The sequence below is a fragment of the Colletotrichum destructivum genome, chromosome 6 (assembly GCF_034447905.1).
Source record: "Colletotrichum destructivum chromosome 6, complete sequence".
In the NCBI taxonomy this organism is placed as follows: Eukaryota; Fungi; Ascomycota; class Sordariomycetes; order Glomerellales; family Glomerellaceae; genus Colletotrichum; species Colletotrichum destructivum.
The window spans coordinates 3,472,823-3,491,835 of NC_085901.1; the positions used below are offsets into that span (position 1 = coordinate 3,472,823).

The window sequence follows — 19,013 nt, forward strand, 5'->3', positions numbered from 1 at the left end:
AGTAGACAGAGGAGATTGAGGAGGAGGAAACCGGGTATTCGCGAGCTTTCCTACGCGCGACTCATGTCGGTGATGCCGGCACAGATGTCCAGATGATCAGGAGCAGGTGGAGCAGGCTTCTTCTATTCTATAATTCCTATTGAGTCAGTTTGGATGTTTCTGGACCAAGGAGACATAGGCTTGATTGATCATTGCCTCATTCGTCTGTGGATTCGGGTTGTGGTCAGTAGATCCGCACTATCCCAAGTCGAAGTGCACGATTACGCACCAATGGCGGTCCCCCATTCACAAATAAGTCATGATACGGTGTTGTCCACAATTTCGAAATGCCAGGGCTACCCTTGTTCTTTCATGTGTGAGTGGGTATAAAAGTGTTTACAGGTACTTGCGAATCAAGGGCCTAATCAGGTAGCTTTCCCTCCACCATACCATGAGTTGATGCTTACAGTTACGATGATAAGGGGCTAGATTCACGCTCCTATGCGATTATGACCTGCATTTTCCGTCCTGGGAAGGCTCCCGTGTCCAACCTGACCATCGACAGGCACATAAGCTTTTCGGCGAGACCTGGGCGGCGTGATTGAAGTGCATACTGGATCCCAGTCATATCCCCTCTTCCTGTGGGGATCCAGCTGAGCACCCAGATAACTACGTCGTGTTCCACGACAGACCTGGTGTTCGCTAGGCGAGCATATCTCACTCGTGTGGAAAGCTGTGAGACCATCGATGTACGAGGTTTCGAGATAGACCGTCGGGGCGATGATGAATCTTGGGCTGGATTTAAAGAGGAGAAGAAAGGCACTTGGAAACTCTGCAAGCGGGTCTGACAAAGGGCCTTCCGCGAAGATGCCAGGAACGGGCTCGCAGCCATCGGCATACCGCCTCCCAGATCGGCTGGTGCCTCGGGGTTGAGCATCAGCCTTTGTCCTGATCGCCGAGGCACTGGGTATCACAAGTCGCGTTTCTGCGGAACGAACCCTCCATCGAGAGCAGCCTTGAGCGTAAACAGATCGCGCGGCGCAAATGCTTGCTCAAAGTTCCCAACAGCAGGCTTTTCAACATGTGGTAACACCTTGAGCGGCATAACGATCTCCTTGTCAGGTTGGGCCCCACAGAAGCAGTCCGCGTTGCAATCGTGACTACGTCGCTCAGGTGCAGCCGGATCACCCGCCGCCTTAAGGTTGTGCGACCTGAGATGGTGAGAGCGAGGAGGGTGAGTGGGTAGGCCCTGGCTCTTACAGTGGAGGATGGCCCTCGTTTATCGCGCCGATATGATGAACCAGACCTAACCCCTGTCTCTCGGTGGCTCTAGTTAGAGCGCCACTGCTGCAGCAGCGTGGGGAAGCATGTCCGGCGCCTATATCCAACTCATAAGAAGCTAGCCCTACCGTAAGAGGCGTATTGTACCTGGTCCACGGGCAGCTAACATGCAGATTGGTCAGGGTTTTGATTCGGCAGCTTGGAGGGCCAGATCAAATCGCATTACCCCAGGAAACGCAGACAGCCAATGAACCGAGACGCATGCGAACAGTCTTCGATATGACTACGAACAGGCCAGAGACCTTCTGGGGATATACGGGTACTCGAGATTGGAAAAGTCCGCTTACACAACTCTATGCTGCAAAAAGGTCAATATTCCATTGTATAGGTTGACCGATGGCGAGGGTAATACCCGCCGCACTATCCATGTTCTTTGTCAGATGTTAGAACGTTCCTTGCTGTGCCATGGGCCACTGAGCATACAGACGCATCCTCAGGTCGGGCGACCGCCAAGGATCGTGTCAGACAACAACAAGGACAAGAATGGCAAGGCTCATCTTGGCACTTGAACCACGGGAGGATCTAGCCGGTTGACCCTTGACTCTGCCCAGCGACTATTGACTTAATCACGAGGAACTCGGCTGCAGTCAGATCAAAACTTCGATGATTTCGGCGGAGTAAGACCCGAAGCTGCTCAGATGACATCGAACGTTCAGGTATAAAAGGATGCCCAAAAGTCGCCGAACCAGTACGAAATCGCCATCAGCAATTAGCCTCTTCAGCTTCCTTGAGGGCCATTCTCATTACTGCATCGCTTCATTCCAACAATCAAGTCGACCATCCATCATCATGCGTTCCCTCATCTTCCTGAGTCTTGCTGCGTTCTCGGCTGCCGCCGCTGTTGATACTTCTGTTGCTCCGCTTCCTATCGGGGAGGTTGGTTGGGAGGGCGTCGTCGTCCCGGGCCAGCCTCCGATTCAGGTCTGGGGTGATAGCTTTGAAGTAGGGCTGAGCTTTTCTATCAAGTCAAAATGCAGAGCCGAGTGAGCTCAACTGACATTCCCTTTCTAGGATATTGAAGCCAAGATCCGAGTTGACCATCCCGACTTCTCCATTTACACCGAAGAGGTCCAGGAGGAGCCCGAGTCATCCGGAAATCCCTCCGAAGAGGTTGTTTCCCTACTTGCCAACGTGAACAAGGATGTGGTAAGAAACGTTTCCCCCCTCACTCACCGTCAGCAAGAGCCCTAGAAGAACTAAACAAGGTAGTCCAAATACAACTGCAACAGGGGCGGCTGGGTGTATGATTTCACCGCATGGGATGCCATCGAAAAGGTGAAGAAGATTGCCGGTAACAAGTGCATGACCCGCGCGCGCAAGTGCGTCCGCCTGTCGTGTGTCAGCGGCACCGCCGTCGGCGTCTGCAACGACAACACGCACGATATCCACATGCCGTGCAGTATGGTCGGCAGAATGGCCGATACCATCTACCGCAACTGCTGGAAGCAAGACACCATCTGCGGCCCTCCTGGAGCGGGATGCATCGGCACGATGCCTCTCACGCAAGGCCAGGCCTTTTCCCCCGGCGGCACCTGGAACACCATCATTGGTGTTTGCAGTAAGTGAATACCACGCTTTTGAACCGATACGAATCGGCCACTTACTGAGACGATGACTAGGTTTCTTTGGCAACGGCGAGCGTCCTGTCAAGGCCTAAGTGGCTGATATTTTCACTGGATATCAGCGTTCTTGACAGACGGTGAGCAGAGTGTTGGGGTTTGTTAGCAGATAAACGAGGCGGGTTAGGTCTTGGCAGAAAGCTGAATCCCAGTGCGAGAAACAAATGACTGCCTGTCAAGCTGTCTGGAGTGAGTTTGCAGCAATATCCCAAATGGTAAACAAATGTGGACAAGGAGCGTTGACGTCCGTAATGATGTAATCCTGGTTGGTTATCAACACACATCTTTTAATAGATTGTAACCAAGATGCAATGCAAGGTAGACGTCATTTGTCTTGTTTTTAAATTGACATTGCACCAGTCCTTAACCTACCTCCGGCAATACTACTGCCGGATGCTATTATTTTAGGGACAGCCTACCGTTGAATTACCAACTTTAGCCCTTAGAAATGGCCCTTGAAGAGAGAACATGTAGAACGGATTAACAAGCTGCTTGGCAGCGTAAGTGCACCACTAGAGGCTGAATACTAAACGATGGACCTTGTGGAGGCCGGAGACTTTGCGTCAAGAGGTCACTACTCGTGCGTTACGGGTACAAGCTGTTGAAGCAACTAATATAGCTAAGCACACGCAGTGATGGCTTTTTGTTGGATGAATTTCTTGCATACACTATGCATGAGTTGATACCACTTTAATTAATCTAAGCAAGGTGCCTATACAAGGACTGCTAAGGGCTAGTTGAGAAGTTGACAAGTGGGTAACCAATGGCCACCACCTTGAACAGATCTAGCTTAACGCCAAGCCACGACAAGAGTCACTCACCGACGGCCACCAATCGGACCTTCTCGCCGGCTCCATAGCAAGCTTCACCAAAGAACGCTCTCGGGGCCAAGCTGCGGCCGGGCTGCGGCCGGCTGAGTAAGGTTTCGGCGGCCGCGATGTCCGGCTCCCGGGCAAAGCTCAGGAGACTCCCGCCGCTCTGCTGCAGGTTACAGAGATAAAATGAAACTTTGGGACAATCTTCATCGCAAAATTCAATTCCCATCCAGCAAAGTCTCGGGCTTTTTTTTATTTTATTTTTTACTTATTTTTCTTTCATTACTACCTCCTTAATCTTTTTCTCCTTCAATATCTGCCCCATTTCTGCTTTGCGTTACAGTCTTCCTCCAAACATGGGCTTCAAGGTCATCATCGTCGGAGGCAGCATCTCTGGACTTTCTCTGGCTAATATGCTAGAGAGGTTTGGTATTGACTATGTCCTCCTCGAGGGCCACTCCGTCATCGCCCCCCAACTCGGCGCCAGCATCGGTCTGCTCCCAGCCGGCCTGCGCATCCTCGACCAGCTCGGTTGCTACGAGACGATCCGGGACCTCGCTGGCAACACATACTACACAGCAAGCATGCGCCTCTTTAGCGGCAAGATTTGGAAGGACACGCAGCCCGTGACATTTTCTGAAAAGTTGGAGGAACGGTACGTTTGTTCCGGGCAGCGCCTTTGCTTGCGAAGGGAGGGGGGGATGTGTGAAAAAAACGGGAAAGGCAATAGAGGCAATTCGGCTAACACACTCATGGTAATAGTGTCGGATACCCCCAGATATTCGTTGACCGCAAGACCGTCATCCAAGTCCTCTTCGACAAGCTCCAGCACAAGGACCGGGTCCTGACGGATAAACGCGTCAACCTCGTCGAGCTCGACCAGGACCGCGTCAACGTCCACACGAAAGACGGTTCCGTGTACACCGGAGACATCGTCGTCGGCGCTGACGGCGTACACAGCGCCGTCAGAGGCGAGATGTGGAGGATCGCACAGGAAGAAAAGTCCGGTCACTTCAAGCCAGATGAAATATCCGGTCAGTACAAGCCAATAACAATGCCCTCCAAGCCCCCCAAATACTTGCGCCTCTCTCTCTTTTCTAACACGAAACACCAACAGGTCTGCAATGCGAGTCAAGGTGCATCTTCGGCATCTCGAAAAGACCCGACTGCCTGCCCGCGTCGCCCGCCCAGATGAACGCCTTCTTCATGAACGGCAACTACATGATCCTCACCGCGCCCGGGGACCGCCTCTACTGGTTCCTCTTCACCGAGGCGGAGAGGACGCGCGGCGGGGACATCCCGCGGTACACCAAGGAGGAGGAGCGCGAGCTCGCCGAGCTGCACTTTTGCGATCGGGTCACGGAGACCATGACGTTCAAGGACATGTACGATAACAGGCTCCAGACGACGCTCGCCAGCATGGAGGACCACGTGTTCCGGCGCTGGCACTACCGCCGCATCATCACCATCGGCGACGCGGCCCACAAGGTATACGGCGTCCCCGCGCATTCCAATTTTTTCAAGATTTTTTTTTAATTCTGGGAGAGCATGAGCATAAGAGGGACTGACCCGGTTCTGATGGACAGGTTCACCCGATCAGCGCCCAGGGAGGCAACGGCGCGATGGAGACGGCCGCCGTCCTCGTGAACGCCCTCCGACGCGAACTGGAGAGGACGCACTCCGAGGGCCACGTCAGTCTCGCCGAGGCCGACATCGAGGCCGTCTTCGCCGAGGCCCAGGAGAAGCGCTTCGGCCGCGCCGAGGGCGCCGTCAGCCAGGGCCGCCACACCAACTCGGCCTCGATCAAGGAGACGCTCTTCTCCAAGGTCTTCGTCGACTACTTCTTCCCCCGCTACGGGCAGAGCCTGATCTTCAGCCTCATCGTCAAGAACACGGCAAGCGGCCCCGTCGTCGAGGGCATCCCCGTGCCGCCGCGGTACGAGGCGGCCGTCGCGCGGCACGAGGCGACGCAGAAGAGCAAGGGGCCCAGCTGGACCCTATGGAGCATGCTGACGCTCGGCGCCGGGCTCTTTACCGCCGTGTGCTACTCGGCTCTGGGGCCCGCGTGGCTCGGTCTCTCTCTGGCCTGGACTCAATGAAGTCTTGGGTCGTTGTAGACGGCGTTTCGTATTGAAGATGGAGAGAAAAAATCAAGAGCATGTATCTAGACGGTGTATTTTTGACGGGCCAAGCATAGACAGAGCATGGTAGATAAGAAGAAAGGCTTTCGAGTGTGTACCAAGGTTCTCCCTTTGCAGTAGACGTAGATGTCTTATCGAGTTGAGCGATTGTATTGATCCGGCTAGTAAGACTACTTGTGGCAGAACTTAATCTTTCTACCCAAGACTTCCACCGGAGGTCAAGGCGTAGCAATAGGTGTCAGCTGTATCCTTTCATGGCCATTTTGACAAAGCGGCTCTCTTGTTCTCCGTGGGGTCATTCCAATATCCGGCCCAGATAGCTATCAATACTGACCCTATGTTTAGGTAGCAAGGGTCTGCTGAGCGATGCCACACCTGCACCGAGTCACGCACACCGATGTGAGCCGTAGCATCATTTCAAATAGGGCAGTGGTGTTTCAATCAGTCCATACACTGTAACCGGACAGTTTCTATTCTTTTAGCTGGCTTTGAACGTTGTCGTCCAGTAACATCTCCATCGACGCCTGGTTGTTGTTGAACCAGTCCTCCAGCTGCGGCCCGTTGCCCATGCTCAACACTGAAAGCAGCGGCTGTTGGGCCAGGTGTACCCCGTTGCCGCTCGTCCTTGCGTCGTCGCCGGCCTGCATGGAGTCCCCGCCAAACCCATTCATCAGGTTCGGATCCTGGTTCTGCTGTAACCAAGTCGCGTCGTATACGCCGGCGTGGGGGAAGCCGAGAGCGGCGAGGTCGGTGTCCATCTGCGGGACGGAGAAGCTCTGGTCCCCCTGCAGTTTGGACATGCCGAGATCGATGTAGCGCTGCGAGATGTTGTACAGCACCTGGAAGAGGTGCAGCATCTTGGCAGCGGGTTCCGAGACCGTGGACGCGGACTGGATCGAGTCGACGAACGCCTGCAGAAGGGCCAGGTCTGCCTGGTCCTGGGTCTCCATCACGTGGCAAAAAACGACGACAAAGGGGATGAAAGGGGCGAAGAGGAGTGTCCTGGTTTTTGTGAGTCTAGGCCAAGGGAATTGAAGGGTGGATAGGCTATGGATGACAGTCCGGGCGTTGACATACCAGTGGATGTACACCGAAAAGTAGATGCCGTTGGTCCGGTGTATGATTTCCATGCAGTCGTGATGCCTTTCGAGCGTCGCCCTCGCCACTTGGATGCATTCGGGACTGAAGGTTGTCGGGCAGGAGGCAGGTCTCGGGGCGGCCCGGTGGACATGAGTGAGGAGAGAGAGCCGGAGAATATCATCAGAGGTGGCGTAGAAATCCATCAAGTCGTCTCCCGAGGCTGCCTTGGAGATCCTGAGCCACTGGTCCTATCTCAAGGGTAAGTGGTTTTTTTCCTCTCCTACGTCTCGGGGTTTGGCTTGGTACTGACTCTGGTTCTTTCCGTCTCCCTTTCCAGCTCGTGCAAGCTTGTTAGCAAAAAGTCGACCCTCGACTGCCGTACGTGGTCTGGCTGGTTAATTGAGCCGGAACTGTAGAGCATCTTGTAGATATTGCCTTGGCATTTCGCAGCCTTGACCCACAACGGAAAGAAGGCGAGGACGGGCTCCTGATCCGAGCTCGGCATCGCGGGCGGGCTTATCGTTGTGTCCCAGTCAGGGATGGTGGAAGCCCTGCCCAGGCGGAGGGACAGGCTTTTGTCGATGTAGTAGGTCGTCCAGAAGAGGAAGCTCGTGTACTTTGAATCCGCCGGCCTTTCACTGTTCGCGGGTGCAACTTGATGATAGCCCAGTGTTTGACACAGCTCCGACGCCTTGGACGACAGGGCCCAGCACAGTGACGACTTTGAAAATTCCATAGCGTAGAAGGCCTCGCCTTGGGGTCAGTTGCGGTATTGCCTGCATGACTCCGGGGGACCACTCACTCCAAAGAGAAGTGCGGCGATGGCATCTGAAGAAGCCGGTATATGCAGTGGTAAGTAGGCCAGCCCCGTTTCGAGGTTCTCGCGGCACAGACGGGCATAGGCTAGGTGTTCCTCCTTATCCTGTTGAGAGACGGATGCCGTTTGGGCGTAATCCTGGCATAGAGAGTAAAGCCCGGCATTGACGCTGATGAAGTGGAAGGGCGAACGGTCTTCCGAAAAGTAGGTATCGAGACATAGGTCTCCAAATGCCTGCATAGTGATGAATTCGTAGATCCACCCGGTGCCGGCGAGGCGCTGGGCTGTTTGACGAATAGCGTCAGCTTGAAGCCTTAAGCCTGCGGCAGGCATGGCGGCGCACGGCTTGATCGGGGCGATGCCCATGTAATGGATGGTACTAACCTTTTGCTATGTGAATGAGGGCAACGGCTTTCTGAATGGGAGGCAAATCAAACTTCTCCTGCTGAAGATGGGTCCTCGGCCTAGCGTGGGCCAGAACCATTTCGTATGTGCTGGCTTGCTGCTTGGCGGGGCTGACGATGTGCGAGAGGGCATCCAAGGTCTCGCGAATCTCGGGATCGGGCTTCTGGAGGGACCCAATGAAACCCTGCAGGAAGTCGTTGACAAACACAGAATGGGCCGACAGCGAAGAGTTCCCCTCCACGACCGGTCCGGCGGCCGAATCTGGCTGGCCTGAGTGAGTTGAGGGAGAGGCCACGGCCGGAGCTACGGTGGCCTGGGTTGAAGCATGGTTGCCAGAGTTGGCACTATTGGAGGCGACGGTGGTGGAAATGTGCGTCTTGAGATCCTCCATCAACTTGGCTAGGTTGTCGAGCCGATGGTCGATGAGGTCGATTTTCTTCTCACTGCATGGTGGCGAATATGCGTCAGGAGACTCCAGTCATGCTACCAGGGCACCGCCGTACGGTGCACCACACAGGCAGGACACCATTGCAAGGGACAAAGGCTTGGTGGGCATGGGTGGCGAGAAAAGCAAGTCGGGGGGAGGAACGCACTATTGAGGAGTGAGTAGAATCCGTGTGCGTTTCTCTCTGGGCTTGTTGATGGCGGGGATGCAGTCGATGTCGGCGCGTTGGCATTGGGAGCAGGGGTATTCTTTATCGCAGCCGATCTGGTTTCCGCGTCAGGTACCGACTCGAGATAGATGACACGCGCGAGCATGAGTTGGACCATCCATGCATGTTTGCTTGGAGTGATGCGGACCAATACAGCTTTGTATATATGTATATCGCATGGTTGACACACACTGCCAACTTGAAGGGGGGGTTATGCCGCACAAGATTGTATCGGAACATAATACTACATACCTTACGAGCACGGCAGCCCTCGCACTAGCTCACAGTAAGCCTGAGGACAAGTAAACAGGGACATTGCAATATGCAATATGCAAAATGACGAAAGACACCACTGACAGCTCCACGGTTGTTGGACAAAAGGGCGCTCATCTGCTGAGAGGGCGCGTGGTTTGACTCGGGCGTTGTCTCGTTGTAATTATGGACATGAGGCGTGGGTTCGTCCATCCTTGCTGAACAGACTTGAGCCGGGTGAGGCAGAATGGCCGATGATGGACGGCAGTTGCAGAACGGTTACCGGGGGGTGGGAGGAGGGAGGGGAGAAATGGCGATGTCTGATTATAGGGGGTTCCGGTGAGTTGTGAAGGATAATAAGGGGCCGTCGACCTTGGATAGGAGAACAGACAAAGTTTTTAGTGTTGATTCATGACAGGTACGTACTGCGTTCTAGGTACTTAGGTACCTAAGGTAGGCAACGCCGGTACCCTAAGTTGACTCACTGACCCAAGATAGGTAAGATAGGTGGGTGAATGATAGGTTGGTTCCTACCTAGAAGGTGGGATGTAAGTGCCTAAGGCAACATTTTGGAAACGGTAGCAGGAGACAGCAGGGCACATGGGTGGCAATAACGGTATGGGAAAGTACCTATCTAACAAAACAAGCATAGATATACTTTTTTATACTTTTAACCCTTCTTAGGTAGTTTACCTATGCTTAGGCACCTGTTAGGGACAAGCCTTGGCTACGTATCGTGCTTTTTTACCTTCCTCAACTCCAGAGCCATTCCAGAAAGCCTCCAATCTACGGGCATCCCCCCAAACGCGCCATCATGGTCGCCTTATCGTGGCGTATCGCGTTTTCCCACCAACTCAAACCCACGGGACTGGCGGGGTTTTGTTTGGGTTCATCCGACACGCCGAGTGACTTGACACGGTAATAAAGCACACCCAGCCCGGTCTGTCTCTCACATTCCCCGCCTAACTCTGCTTGCTTTCTCCGTAAAGGTTCTTGACCATCATGTATTCCTTTTCTCGCCCTCGACAACAGGACTATCCGTTCCACTTGGCATTCCTCTTCTTCTCCGGAGGACCACTCTTACTCGTTGCTCATACACACAACACAGGTCAAAAACACAGACATCATGGATCGCAACTCCCAAACATTCATCTCATGTGCCTCTGGCGCCGAAGCAGGGAATATACTGCCCTTTCTCAAGTTCCCAAATGAGATACGAAACCACATTTACAAGGACTATCTCCTGCTCGACGAGGGCTACGAGCTGAACCCGCACACCAACAAGGTGCGAATCAGCAAGGGAAGACCGATCCGGTTCGACTTGATGTACACTTGCAAACGCGTGGCGATGGAGATGCGAGGCCTGCCTCTGTCGCTGAACACCATTACTTTCTCGGCTTTCCATCCTCAGTCCGACATCGACCGTGCCATCGTCGGACGCTTCGGTCACGCCATCTCCTTGTTGGATGAGGAACTAAACGCAAACTTCTACGAGACCAAGCCGAACCTCTTCCACGACAAGGTGGTCAGCGAAATCTCCGACGCCTACCCTGCCTTCGCCCCAGTTTTGGACGTCATGAGGACTGGTCAGAACAAAGTTTTGAGTCACTTCTGCAGCCCTTTTGGCCAAACCCCATCCGCCTGTCGCAACTTCATCCATTTCACCCTCGATCGCATCTTATTGCACAGAGCTTTATACCGAGACGACCATGATGCCTACGTTAATGCTCTTGACATCCCAGAAGGGTGCCCGCCCCTTGACGAGATTGTCCTCGGCTACAACCCGGCTTTCTGGAGGATTCCTACCCAAGACCACCTCGAGCGCCTTTACCATATATTTGGTGGGCGCCATGAGGTTGCAGTACGTTGCTCTAAGAACGATGTATTCAAAGATGAGAGGCCGCCCTCGGACCTAAGGAGGTTTCGCTACTCGGCCGCTGCTGCCGCCATCCGATTCCTGGACTCCATCTCCCAGGCATCTCGCAGCTGCCTCCGAGATACCCGCCTGCTCGAAGATCGACCGTCCGTTGCAAGTCCCGAGTGCCACGGCTTAGGACTGATCCGCTTCTGCCAAGAGAACCCTCTCCTGCGCGTCGAGCGTCGCGTGAGCCTGTGGAACACCGTCTTTGCAGGAGACCCCTATCGCCAGAAAGCACGGCAAGCGAGACAAGCCCCGACGCGGATATTGGTCGACGAGATTTCCGAGAGAATAGCGGCCTGGATCGTCGAGGCTCTGGCGTTGGCGGCGGCGGGCATGCCGCAGGACTCCTTCACCTTGGTCTTTGACGGCGATTCGGAGGGAGACTGGAAATGCGAGCAGATATTCCAACAGGTCGTTTTGCGCGACGCCGCCTGGCAGCAAGCCATGGACGAGTGCTTCGAGCAAGGCATACTCCCACCTCAGTCTTGGGCGGCAAGGAGACTCAACCCGAGACGCGCTGGAGACTGGTCCTTCATCCCAGGATATCCAAACCGTGACAGGCCTGTAAACTGTTGCTATCTTCTCGACGGGTTCCCGCAGGCGATGCGAGACATCGTCAACGGGAACTCCGTCGTCCGCTGCAGTTTCCACCCAGGCAAGCCTTGGGTTGTCGAGAGCTTGATCGATGAACAGAGACTGTGGTCTCTGGGGGAATGGAAGTTCCGATGGAGCCGAGAAGGAAAGTACTGTCTTCGTGATCACCCTGGGCAAACGACGGCCCTCGATGCGAGGAGTGTCGTGGAAGAGGTGGAAGACGAAGGCCGAACGTCAGAATCGGAGTCGGGCGACGAAGCACTCTGATGATATCAAGGCCGATTACACGGAGCGACTCCTAGCCCAGTCGCAGTAGCTCAGAAGGGGTAAACGAATTCAGGCGCGTTGAGAGAGAGGCTCTGAGAGAGATTGAGAATCGGATTATAACGGACAATTGTCACATGCGACATTGTTAACCAGGTCTTCTGCAGCTTGCTGCTCTCTCGACAGCGGGGTTTTGTTTCTGGGCTGTGCAAGGAGCCAGAGGAGATATCTCTTCACCAAAACCACTGGGTTCAAAGATTCAATGAGGAATTCAATAGAACATGGCATTGACGCTTGTATCATCGTTTTGATTTTAGACTGTGTCTGTTTATCCTGTCCCACATTACAACACCCACTCCGGTGTATATCACACATCATTAGTTACTGAAGCTTTCTTTTTAGTCGCCGGATCTTCTCGGTTAAATTGCAGCATCCATGTGCCTCGCAATGCAATTTACAATCTCCGTAGCAGACGTTTCAGGGCCCAAACACTCCAATATGTGCTGGTCCGGCCTTACGAGAATGACTCCTCCGTGAGACAAGCGGCCGTCCTGCTCGAACAGCCTGCTGTGCCCCTCGTCGCAAAAGGCAAAGTCTTCATCGGCGGCCCACAGGCACAGGCTGATGCCGTAGCCCAGCACCTCTGCGGACTCCTTGAACCGCCCAGCCCAAGCGGAGCGGCGTCCCACGATGAGGTTGAACGTCCCCGGCTGCACCAGGTCGAGGGTGGAGAATTGCCGAGCCGCGACCTGCTCGCTCGACAGCTCCTCGACGTACGATAGGTCTATCGGTTGTTGCGGCAGACCGTGGCTTGGTCTTTTGATCCTGATCCAAGCGTGAGGCAGCCGAGCGCCGGTCCTAAACTTTGGGGTGTAGATCGAAGTGCTCGCTGGCGGCTTGTCGTCGCCGTAGACATAGCCGATGTGTAGCTCGATCTGTCCTCAGTCAGATTAGCAACTCCCGCACGCAAACTCGGACCCCCAAGCAAATCATCGTGCAGAAATGTAAGAAGGCGTCTCTGACTCACGTTGTCGAAATGCTCTCGCTGTCTCTCGACGTTCTCTGCTATCAAGGCCTGCTTCGCCGGGTCGCGAATGGTCTCGTACATCCGCCGCCGCGCCCCGGCCAAGTCCTCGCCCTGGCCCGCGGCGCCGACGGCCTTGAGGAAGGAGAAGATGGACTTGCCGTTCTCGATGCTCTGTGCCGCGGCCACGACGGCGACCTGCCTCCGCTCGCGCTCGTACGCATCGAGGAGGCCCGGGCCGGCGCGCCCCCAGTGGACGGCGGCGATCTTGTACGCGAGGTTGTGGGCGTCGGCTATGCCCGAGTTGAGGCCGAGGCCACCTGTCGGGGGGAACGAGTGTGCAGCGTCGCCGACTCTGGTATGGGTCAGTTTCGTGATGTGAGCGGGAGAGAAAGTGTGTGAAAAGGGGGAGGTACAGAAAGACGTTTCCCCGGCGGTATTCCTTCGCAACCTTGCGGCTCAACACCCATGGCCGGTAACTCAGGACCTTTATTGGTATGTCCTGACCTATCGCTGCGGACACGGTGGCGTGGGCGCGCTCTTCGTTCCACGTCTCTATCGGTTGCTTCTTTGACTGTTGAATAGTGTCAGTTGACGAAGCTCATTCCGCGACACAGAGGAAGCACTTTACATCAAAATTGCTAATCAGAACCTGGTTTCCTCCCAAGTCATATGCTATAATGAACCCAGAACAGGCAGGGTCGACTATCCAGTGCAACATGCCGACGCGATCCTTCACCACCGGCCGGAGATCCGCGTTGAAATGGATCGTCATCATCGTCTCATCTGAGTCGTCAGTAACCAAGTCCAGGCGGAATACGACTACGACGAGTTGTGAAATGGCCATAAACTCACATCCATCTTCTCCTTCAGTTTCGATGCCGAGACACCGGCGGACCTGGCTTTTTGCCCCATCGCACCCGACGAGGTGTCTCGACGTGACCGTATATCGCTTTTTCGTAGCACGCTCTTCGACCGTGGTAAACACTTTGCCGCCTCGCTGCAAGCCTATCAAAACTCTGGTCATACTGTAATATTTATACGATCAAAAACCCACCTGTTCGCATGAGACGAAGCCCACGCCTTTGCGAATTTCGACGTTGGGGTCATCGAGCAACCGATCAGATACAAATTTCTCAAAGTCTGGTTGGGGGATGTTGTGAATCATCTGCGAGGTGCCGGGCCCCGTTAGCCTTCTAACCAGTAGTAACCTTATGCACAACAGACGGAAGATGAAGCTGGATCTACACACCTGGGGCGTGTGCTCCAAAACACCGGCATCCATCCGCTCGTACGGCAGAGACCCGATCACCTCGCCGCCGAGGTTCGTCAGGAAATTGACCCGGCAGGCGTCCCTCCGCGGAGACCCCATGCGGCGGATAGTGTTCGTATCGAGCCCGTACTGCCTGCAGATCTCGAGGGTCCGGGGACACAGCGCGTGCGCTTTTGGCGCCGCGAGCCTCTCTGGATATTTTTCGACGAGCAGCGACCTCACTGACGGCGATAAGAAAAACCGAGCGTTAGTAACGTAAACCCGGAACAAACGTGTATTACCCGCAGCACACTCGCGAGAGAGATCCCTGTCCGATCAAAGTGTGTGTGCTGCCGCTGAGTTGACGTACCGCCGTGCCTGGACAGCATGTAAGCCGTCAACAACCCTGTCGGGCCGCCGCCTACGATGAGGACGGGCACCTCGTGTGAAATGACTTTCTTTGGGGCATTGCGCGGGCTTAAATGGTGTTTTGCGTAGTCGACCCCGTGTTGTAAGTGTCCGCCGGCGGGACACGGCGGCTGTGTGATTTCGAGCATGGTCTCAAAAGACGGACAGGCTGGACGTGACGGGATCGATAATGATTTTCTTTCCCTTCTAGATCATGCATCTAAATCATCAGTTCGAGGTATAAGAGAAATTGGGATGTCTTTTCGTCTTTATTACGGAACGGTGCCCGACAGAACATCAAACTGGAAGCCAGCATGCCGAGGGCTCACGAGCAACGAGGACCATCGTACGATGTAGGGGGCAGAGAAGTCCCGACTGAGCATTTCCCATTCGCAGACACTGTTGGGGACTGGTTTTGCCCCGAGAGCCTCGATCCGATTTGTCTTTTGTTGCCTGCTATCTTCCAACACGCATTGTCAATGCGCAGCCCGTGCCGGGGCGTGTCCCCGACGCTCCTGTGATCCGTACACGCCAGGGTAACTCAGGGATGACATGCCTTTTGTCTCAGCTGACTGACGAAACTGGTCCTGCAGAAGCTCTCTCCAGCCAGACGAGCTCGGACGAGTTGCCAAACGTCATCTGGGGAGGGGGTCAAACGCAGTTCAAATTCCCGAATCCCCGCTCCTGGCCTGGGCCGGGAACGAGCCTGGCGGTCATTTCCCTCTTCTTGCGAACATTTACATTCTGCCCTTATTTGAGATCTGAGTCATCGGACATGGAAGCCGACGTACCCACCATCAGCGTTGGCTCTTCGGATAACCCGGGCCCTGCAGGCGTCAAGAGGAAACGGAGGCCTCGAGCCCCGATGGCGTGTGGGACCTGTCGGGCTCGCAAAGTAAAGGTTGGTCGATGTTCGTTCCGGGTGGTGAAGATGATGACGACGAAAGGGGTGAGGGTTTTATCATTGCTGACGATATATGATCGCCAGTGCGACGGCTGCTTACCTTGCTCTAACTGTGTCCGTGAGTTGTCGGATGACTCCTAAAAGGGCTAGGAGATCACAGACTGACTTGGCTACCATACTCAGGACATGAGTTCTCATGCTCGTACAAGGAGGGAGTAGGAGATATGTACGCCTCCAGTGACCTCGTCCATGGATCATCGGTATGACTAACTGACCATCACCCCTGTATACATATAGACCCAAGCAGAGGACTCCCTCCTTTGATTCTCCGGGACGGATTCAACAACGTTTACAACCGCAGCCCATGACTAACTCACAGACTACCATGCATCAACCGCAGTCTATACTGCCAGAGAATCTACACCCTTCCCCCATCAGCCTCGATGAGCCTATCAAGCATGAGCAACAACAGCAGCAGCAACACCACGACCAACAACACCACCCATCCCAGCCGAACGCGTCGGACCACAGGCAGCGCGACGACGACTCGTCCGTCTCGTCAGAGCATGACGTTGACGGCCTCGGCCAGGTCAACGAACACACCGAGGGGGCTGAGTTCTACGGCCCGACGGGCACCTTCTACTTCCTGGCCCGCCTGCGTTCTCGGGCCAATACGCAGAGGCAGCCCGAGGCCGGCGCCGCCGCGCACAGGAAGCAGAGCTCCATCGTCAACCTCTTGCACAGCTCCGACTACTCGACGCCCCCGGACTCTCGGATCATCGGCCAGAGCCAACAGAGCAACCCATATGGCAAGGGGAGCCCTCAGTATGGCGGCGGCGGCGGCGGCGCAGGCTCCGCGAGGCGCGGCTCCTACCAATATCAACAGCAGCAGCAGCAGCAGCAGCAGGGCGCCTTCAGCCCGGGGGCAGCGGTCCTGAGCCCGGCGGACGGGTTGTTGGCGACCGAGATCGAGCGCGAATGCGTCCGGCTCTATTTCCAGAACCTGCACAACATCCACCCGATCCTCGAGCAGGCGTCGTTCCTCAAGCGGTGCGAGGAGGATATCTGGTCGTCGTCGTCGTCGTCGTCGTCGTCGTCGTCGTCGAGGCCGCCGGACGTTTCTCCCATCTGTTCCCAGATGCGCCGGGAGGGCCGGTTCCTCGCGCTGTACCACGTCGTCGTTGCCATCGGGGCCATCACGGCCGGGGAGACGTCGCTGCTGATGGAGGACCACACCCGCGAGTTCCTCGACCGGACGGGGCAGAACGGCAAGGAAGAGGCGCTGTACCCCCCGATCCGGCTGGCGAGGAGGTACTTTGAGAGGTCGAGGCTTCACCTGGAAGACATTTGCGAGTCGAGCTCGCTGGAAACTGCGCAGACGCTGTTTCTCATGGTGGGTGGCACACCGCCCGTGGCCAAGAACTGAATAATCCATGTGGCTCTTTGTGACTGACACGAGATGATGCAGTCGGTCTTTGGTCAGAACGCCCTGAAGCCACACAGCTGTTACATGTACAGCGGCATGGCCATCAGGACGGCGTCTGCCATGGGGATCCCGACCAAGAACGGATCCGATACGAGCCCGGAGAGCTTGCTGTGGTGGTAAGCATGACGCACATATTTTCATTGACTTCCTTTGACTGCTGACTCGCCTCTACAGGTCACTTTATTCCCACGAGATGTAAGTGTCTGGACATCTTCACCCGATGAACCGAACCAACGCTGACAGCCCAGTGAAATGTGCTTCTCGGCAGGTCGCCAGTCAGGCCTGCGCGCGCCGAATTCATACTCGATCCCATTCCCCAAGACTTCAGTCAGTCCAACACCCCTCCCCCTCCTCGATGCGACCAGATTCCCCCCATAATCGTCTATGCTAACGGTAAACTACCACAGCACTTCCCCAACTCGGCCTACTGCCTCATCAACCCCATGGTAGACCTGGCCAAGATCCTCATGTGGATGACGGACAACCTCAGCCTGCACTGCAACCACAAGTCCCTGCAACGGCTCTCGCAGACGGCGCTCGACCTTGACCGCGAGCTGGACGACTGGAAGTCGGGCCTGCCGCGCCAGCTGCGCTTCGACCTGTCGTCCCTAGAGGACAGCGAGTTCGCCATGAAGCAGAAGACGGTCCTCAAGCTACGTACGTTTGTTACTCATTTCCAGGTTCTGAGCAGCATGTTGCGTGAATCTTGCTCGCTGACGCGGCCAACAGGCTTCTTGAACGCGCGGATACTGCTTCACCGGCAGTTCATCATCTCCAAGGCGCTTGAGACTGACAGGAACACGGTATCACGGCACGTCAAGTCCTGCGTCAACGCTGCCACGGACACCATCCGGTTCATGCATACGAGCTATCTCCACCGGCCGTACTTCAGGACGTGGTACGGAGTCATGATCCCCTCCCTCCCCCCCGCCCCCTACTTTTGGTTCATCTCGAGTAGGAGTCTAACTCTGACAGGTGGTACAACTGCATGTATCTTCTCGACGCTTGCATGGTCCTCCTCCACGTGCTCATCTCCAACATCTGCCCCTTCCCCGCCCAGGAGGTCATGGAGGACATCGAGCTGAGCCTCGACATCTTCAAGGCCATGAAGATGCTCGCCGTCGCCCGGCGGTGCGCCGACATCGTGCGCGAGCTGCTCAGCGTCGCCGCCAAGATGCATCGCCCGGGACACTCGCGGCAGAATAGCACGACGACGACGACAACGACAACGACAACGGCGGCGGCAGCTGAGACGGAGCCGGCGGTGAAGTTTCAGGACGGCAGCGGGGGCATGCTTGCGCACGTATCGCCTGGCTTCTTGTCAGATGGGATCGTGGGCACGCAGCATCAGCATCAGCAGCAACATCAAAATCATCACCATTTCTTTGCCGGGGATGCCACCGAATTTGGCGACGCCATGATCCCGGGGGACTTTGACGCCAACCTCGTCGACCCCAACGTCGTGTGGAACTTTTTGAACTTTGAGCACTGGAACGCGTGGTCCGATGCGGCTTTCAGATAGCCGCATCCTCGAAGCTCGTTTGACCTTTGACAACCTCGGTCGACGACCAACTCCCGTTTCTCCGAGGCCTGAAGTCTGGGAACGCAAGGTCTGGTCTTATATACGCCGGCCCCCAACCACGGCCCAGTGTTCAAGCAGTCGGCCATGACTACGTTGTTGAAGACGAGGCATGCCTCTTACCATCCGGTGCCCTTCGTTGTCGAGTAACAAGACATGATTTGGGTAGAGGCCGTCCTCAATTGCGGCCTTGAAAGGGGAATTGCGGCACTCGGACCGAAAACATCCCATCGTCCTCCTGCCAACGAACTAACAGCCCATCTCCGACGGCTGCCTTTTGAGCAAAATCTGTCACGTGTTTCCTACAGGGAAGTTCAAGAGGCTTTGAGACCCAAGGGGCCGACATGGCCAAGACCTATGTTGATCGGAATACGAACGAAGGGGCTGAGGAGGAGGCATCTTTGAAGGGGAAGACCTGCACACGTCTATGTCTGGTGGAAGGTAAGCGGACCCCTGGGTTCTGCATAGGTTCCGCTGGT

General features: G+C 55.4%; 6 protein-coding genes across 6 annotated transcripts; 4 read left to right on the forward strand and 2 right to left on the reverse strand.

Annotated features, from left to right (window-relative positions):
* Positions 1-2,109: 2,109 nt before the first annotated feature.
* On the forward strand, positions 2,110-2,977 carry CDEST_10240 (uncharacterized protein; the record flags this gene model as incomplete). The annotated part of the gene is made up of 4 exons (XM_062926398.1): positions 2,110-2,262; positions 2,332-2,466; positions 2,530-2,878; positions 2,940-2,977. 4 exons carry the CDS (start codon positions 2,110-2,112, stop codon positions 2,975-2,977), a joined length of 675 nt encoding a protein of 224 aa, XP_062782449.1.
* A 1,015-nt stretch (positions 2,978-3,992) lies between these two features.
* Positions 3,993-5,990, forward strand: CDEST_10241 (Putative FAD-binding domain, FAD/NAD(P)-binding domain superfamily). Its single transcript, XM_062926399.1, has 4 exons — positions 3,993-4,409; positions 4,517-4,788; positions 4,872-5,242; positions 5,341-5,990. Exons 1-4 carry the CDS (start codon positions 4,111-4,113, stop codon positions 5,851-5,853), a joined length of 1,455 nt encoding a protein of 484 aa, XP_062782450.1. The 5' UTR covers positions 3,993-4,110; the 3' UTR covers positions 5,854-5,990.
* Positions 5,991-6,033: 43 nt separating this feature from the next.
* CDEST_10242 (uncharacterized protein) lies at positions 6,034-9,750 on the reverse strand. Its single transcript, XM_062926400.1, has 8 exons — positions 9,592-9,750; positions 9,208-9,513; positions 8,791-8,906; positions 8,177-8,640; positions 7,778-8,076; positions 7,286-7,723; positions 6,973-7,223; positions 6,034-6,897 (listed from the first exon to the last, which is right to left on the reverse strand). The coding sequence occupies exons 2-8, from the start codon at positions 9,313-9,315 to the stop codon at positions 6,366-6,368; spliced, it is 2,208 nt and encodes a 735-aa protein (XP_062782451.1). The 5' UTR covers positions 9,316-9,513; positions 9,592-9,750; the 3' UTR covers positions 6,034-6,365.
* Positions 9,751-10,093: 343 nt separating this feature from the next.
* On the forward strand, positions 10,094-11,885 carry CDEST_10243 (uncharacterized protein). Its single transcript, XM_062926401.1, has one exon. It carries the CDS (start codon positions 10,229-10,231, stop codon positions 11,882-11,884), a length of 1,656 nt encoding a protein of 551 aa, XP_062782452.1. The 5' UTR covers positions 10,094-10,228; the 3' UTR covers position 11,885.
* A 1-nt stretch (position 11,886) lies between these two features.
* Positions 11,887-14,714, reverse strand: CDEST_10244 (Putative FAD-binding domain, FAD/NAD(P)-binding domain superfamily; the record flags this gene model as incomplete). Its single annotated transcript, XM_062926402.1, has 7 exons — positions 11,887-12,816; positions 12,909-13,260; positions 13,322-13,479; positions 13,537-13,691; positions 13,761-13,905; positions 13,963-14,399; positions 14,471-14,714. 7 exons carry the CDS (start codon positions 14,712-14,714, stop codon positions 12,301-12,303), a joined length of 2,007 nt encoding a protein of 668 aa, XP_062782453.1. The 3' UTR covers positions 11,887-12,300.
* Positions 14,715-15,340: 626 nt separating this feature from the next.
* Positions 15,341-18,477, forward strand: CDEST_10245 (uncharacterized protein; the record flags this gene model as incomplete). The annotated part of the gene is made up of 10 exons (XM_062926403.1): positions 15,341-15,466; positions 15,554-15,587; positions 15,653-15,695; positions 15,767-16,862; positions 16,938-17,071; positions 17,130-17,150; positions 17,204-17,282; positions 17,363-17,612; positions 17,685-17,853; positions 17,931-18,477. The coding sequence occupies 10 exons, from the start codon at positions 15,341-15,343 to the stop codon at positions 18,475-18,477; spliced, it is 2,499 nt and encodes an 832-aa protein (XP_062782454.1).
* Between the last annotated feature and the right edge of the window lie 536 nt (positions 18,478-19,013).

Bases quoted from the DNA above. Each gene is read 5' to 3' on its own strand.
- CDEST_10242 (XM_062926400.1), bottom strand. From the start codon at position 9,315: ATGGACGAACCCACGCCTCATGTCCATAATTACAACGAGACAACGCCC. The intron at 8,641-8,790 runs GTGCGTTCCTCC...GCCACCATGCAG, and splicing joins ATTCTACTCACTCCTCAATA to TGAGAAGAAAATCGACCTCA. The intron at 8,077-8,176 runs GTTAGTACCATC...TTCGTCAAACAG, and splicing joins CCTCATTCACATAGCAAAAG to CCCAGCGCCTCGCCGGCACC.
- CDEST_10243 (XM_062926401.1), top strand. From the start codon at position 10,229: ATGGATCGCAACTCCCAAACATTCATCTCATGTGCCTCTGGCGCCGAA.
- CDEST_10241 (XM_062926399.1), top strand. From the start codon at position 4,111: ATGGGCTTCAAGGTCATCATCGTCGGAGGCAGCATCTCTGGACTTTCT. The intron at 4,410-4,516 runs GTACGTTTGTTC...TCATGGTAATAG, and splicing joins TCTGAAAAGTTGGAGGAACG to TGTCGGATACCCCCAGATAT. The intron at 4,789-4,871 runs GTCAGTACAAGC...AAACACCAACAG, and splicing joins CAAGCCAGATGAAATATCCG to GTCTGCAATGCGAGTCAAGG.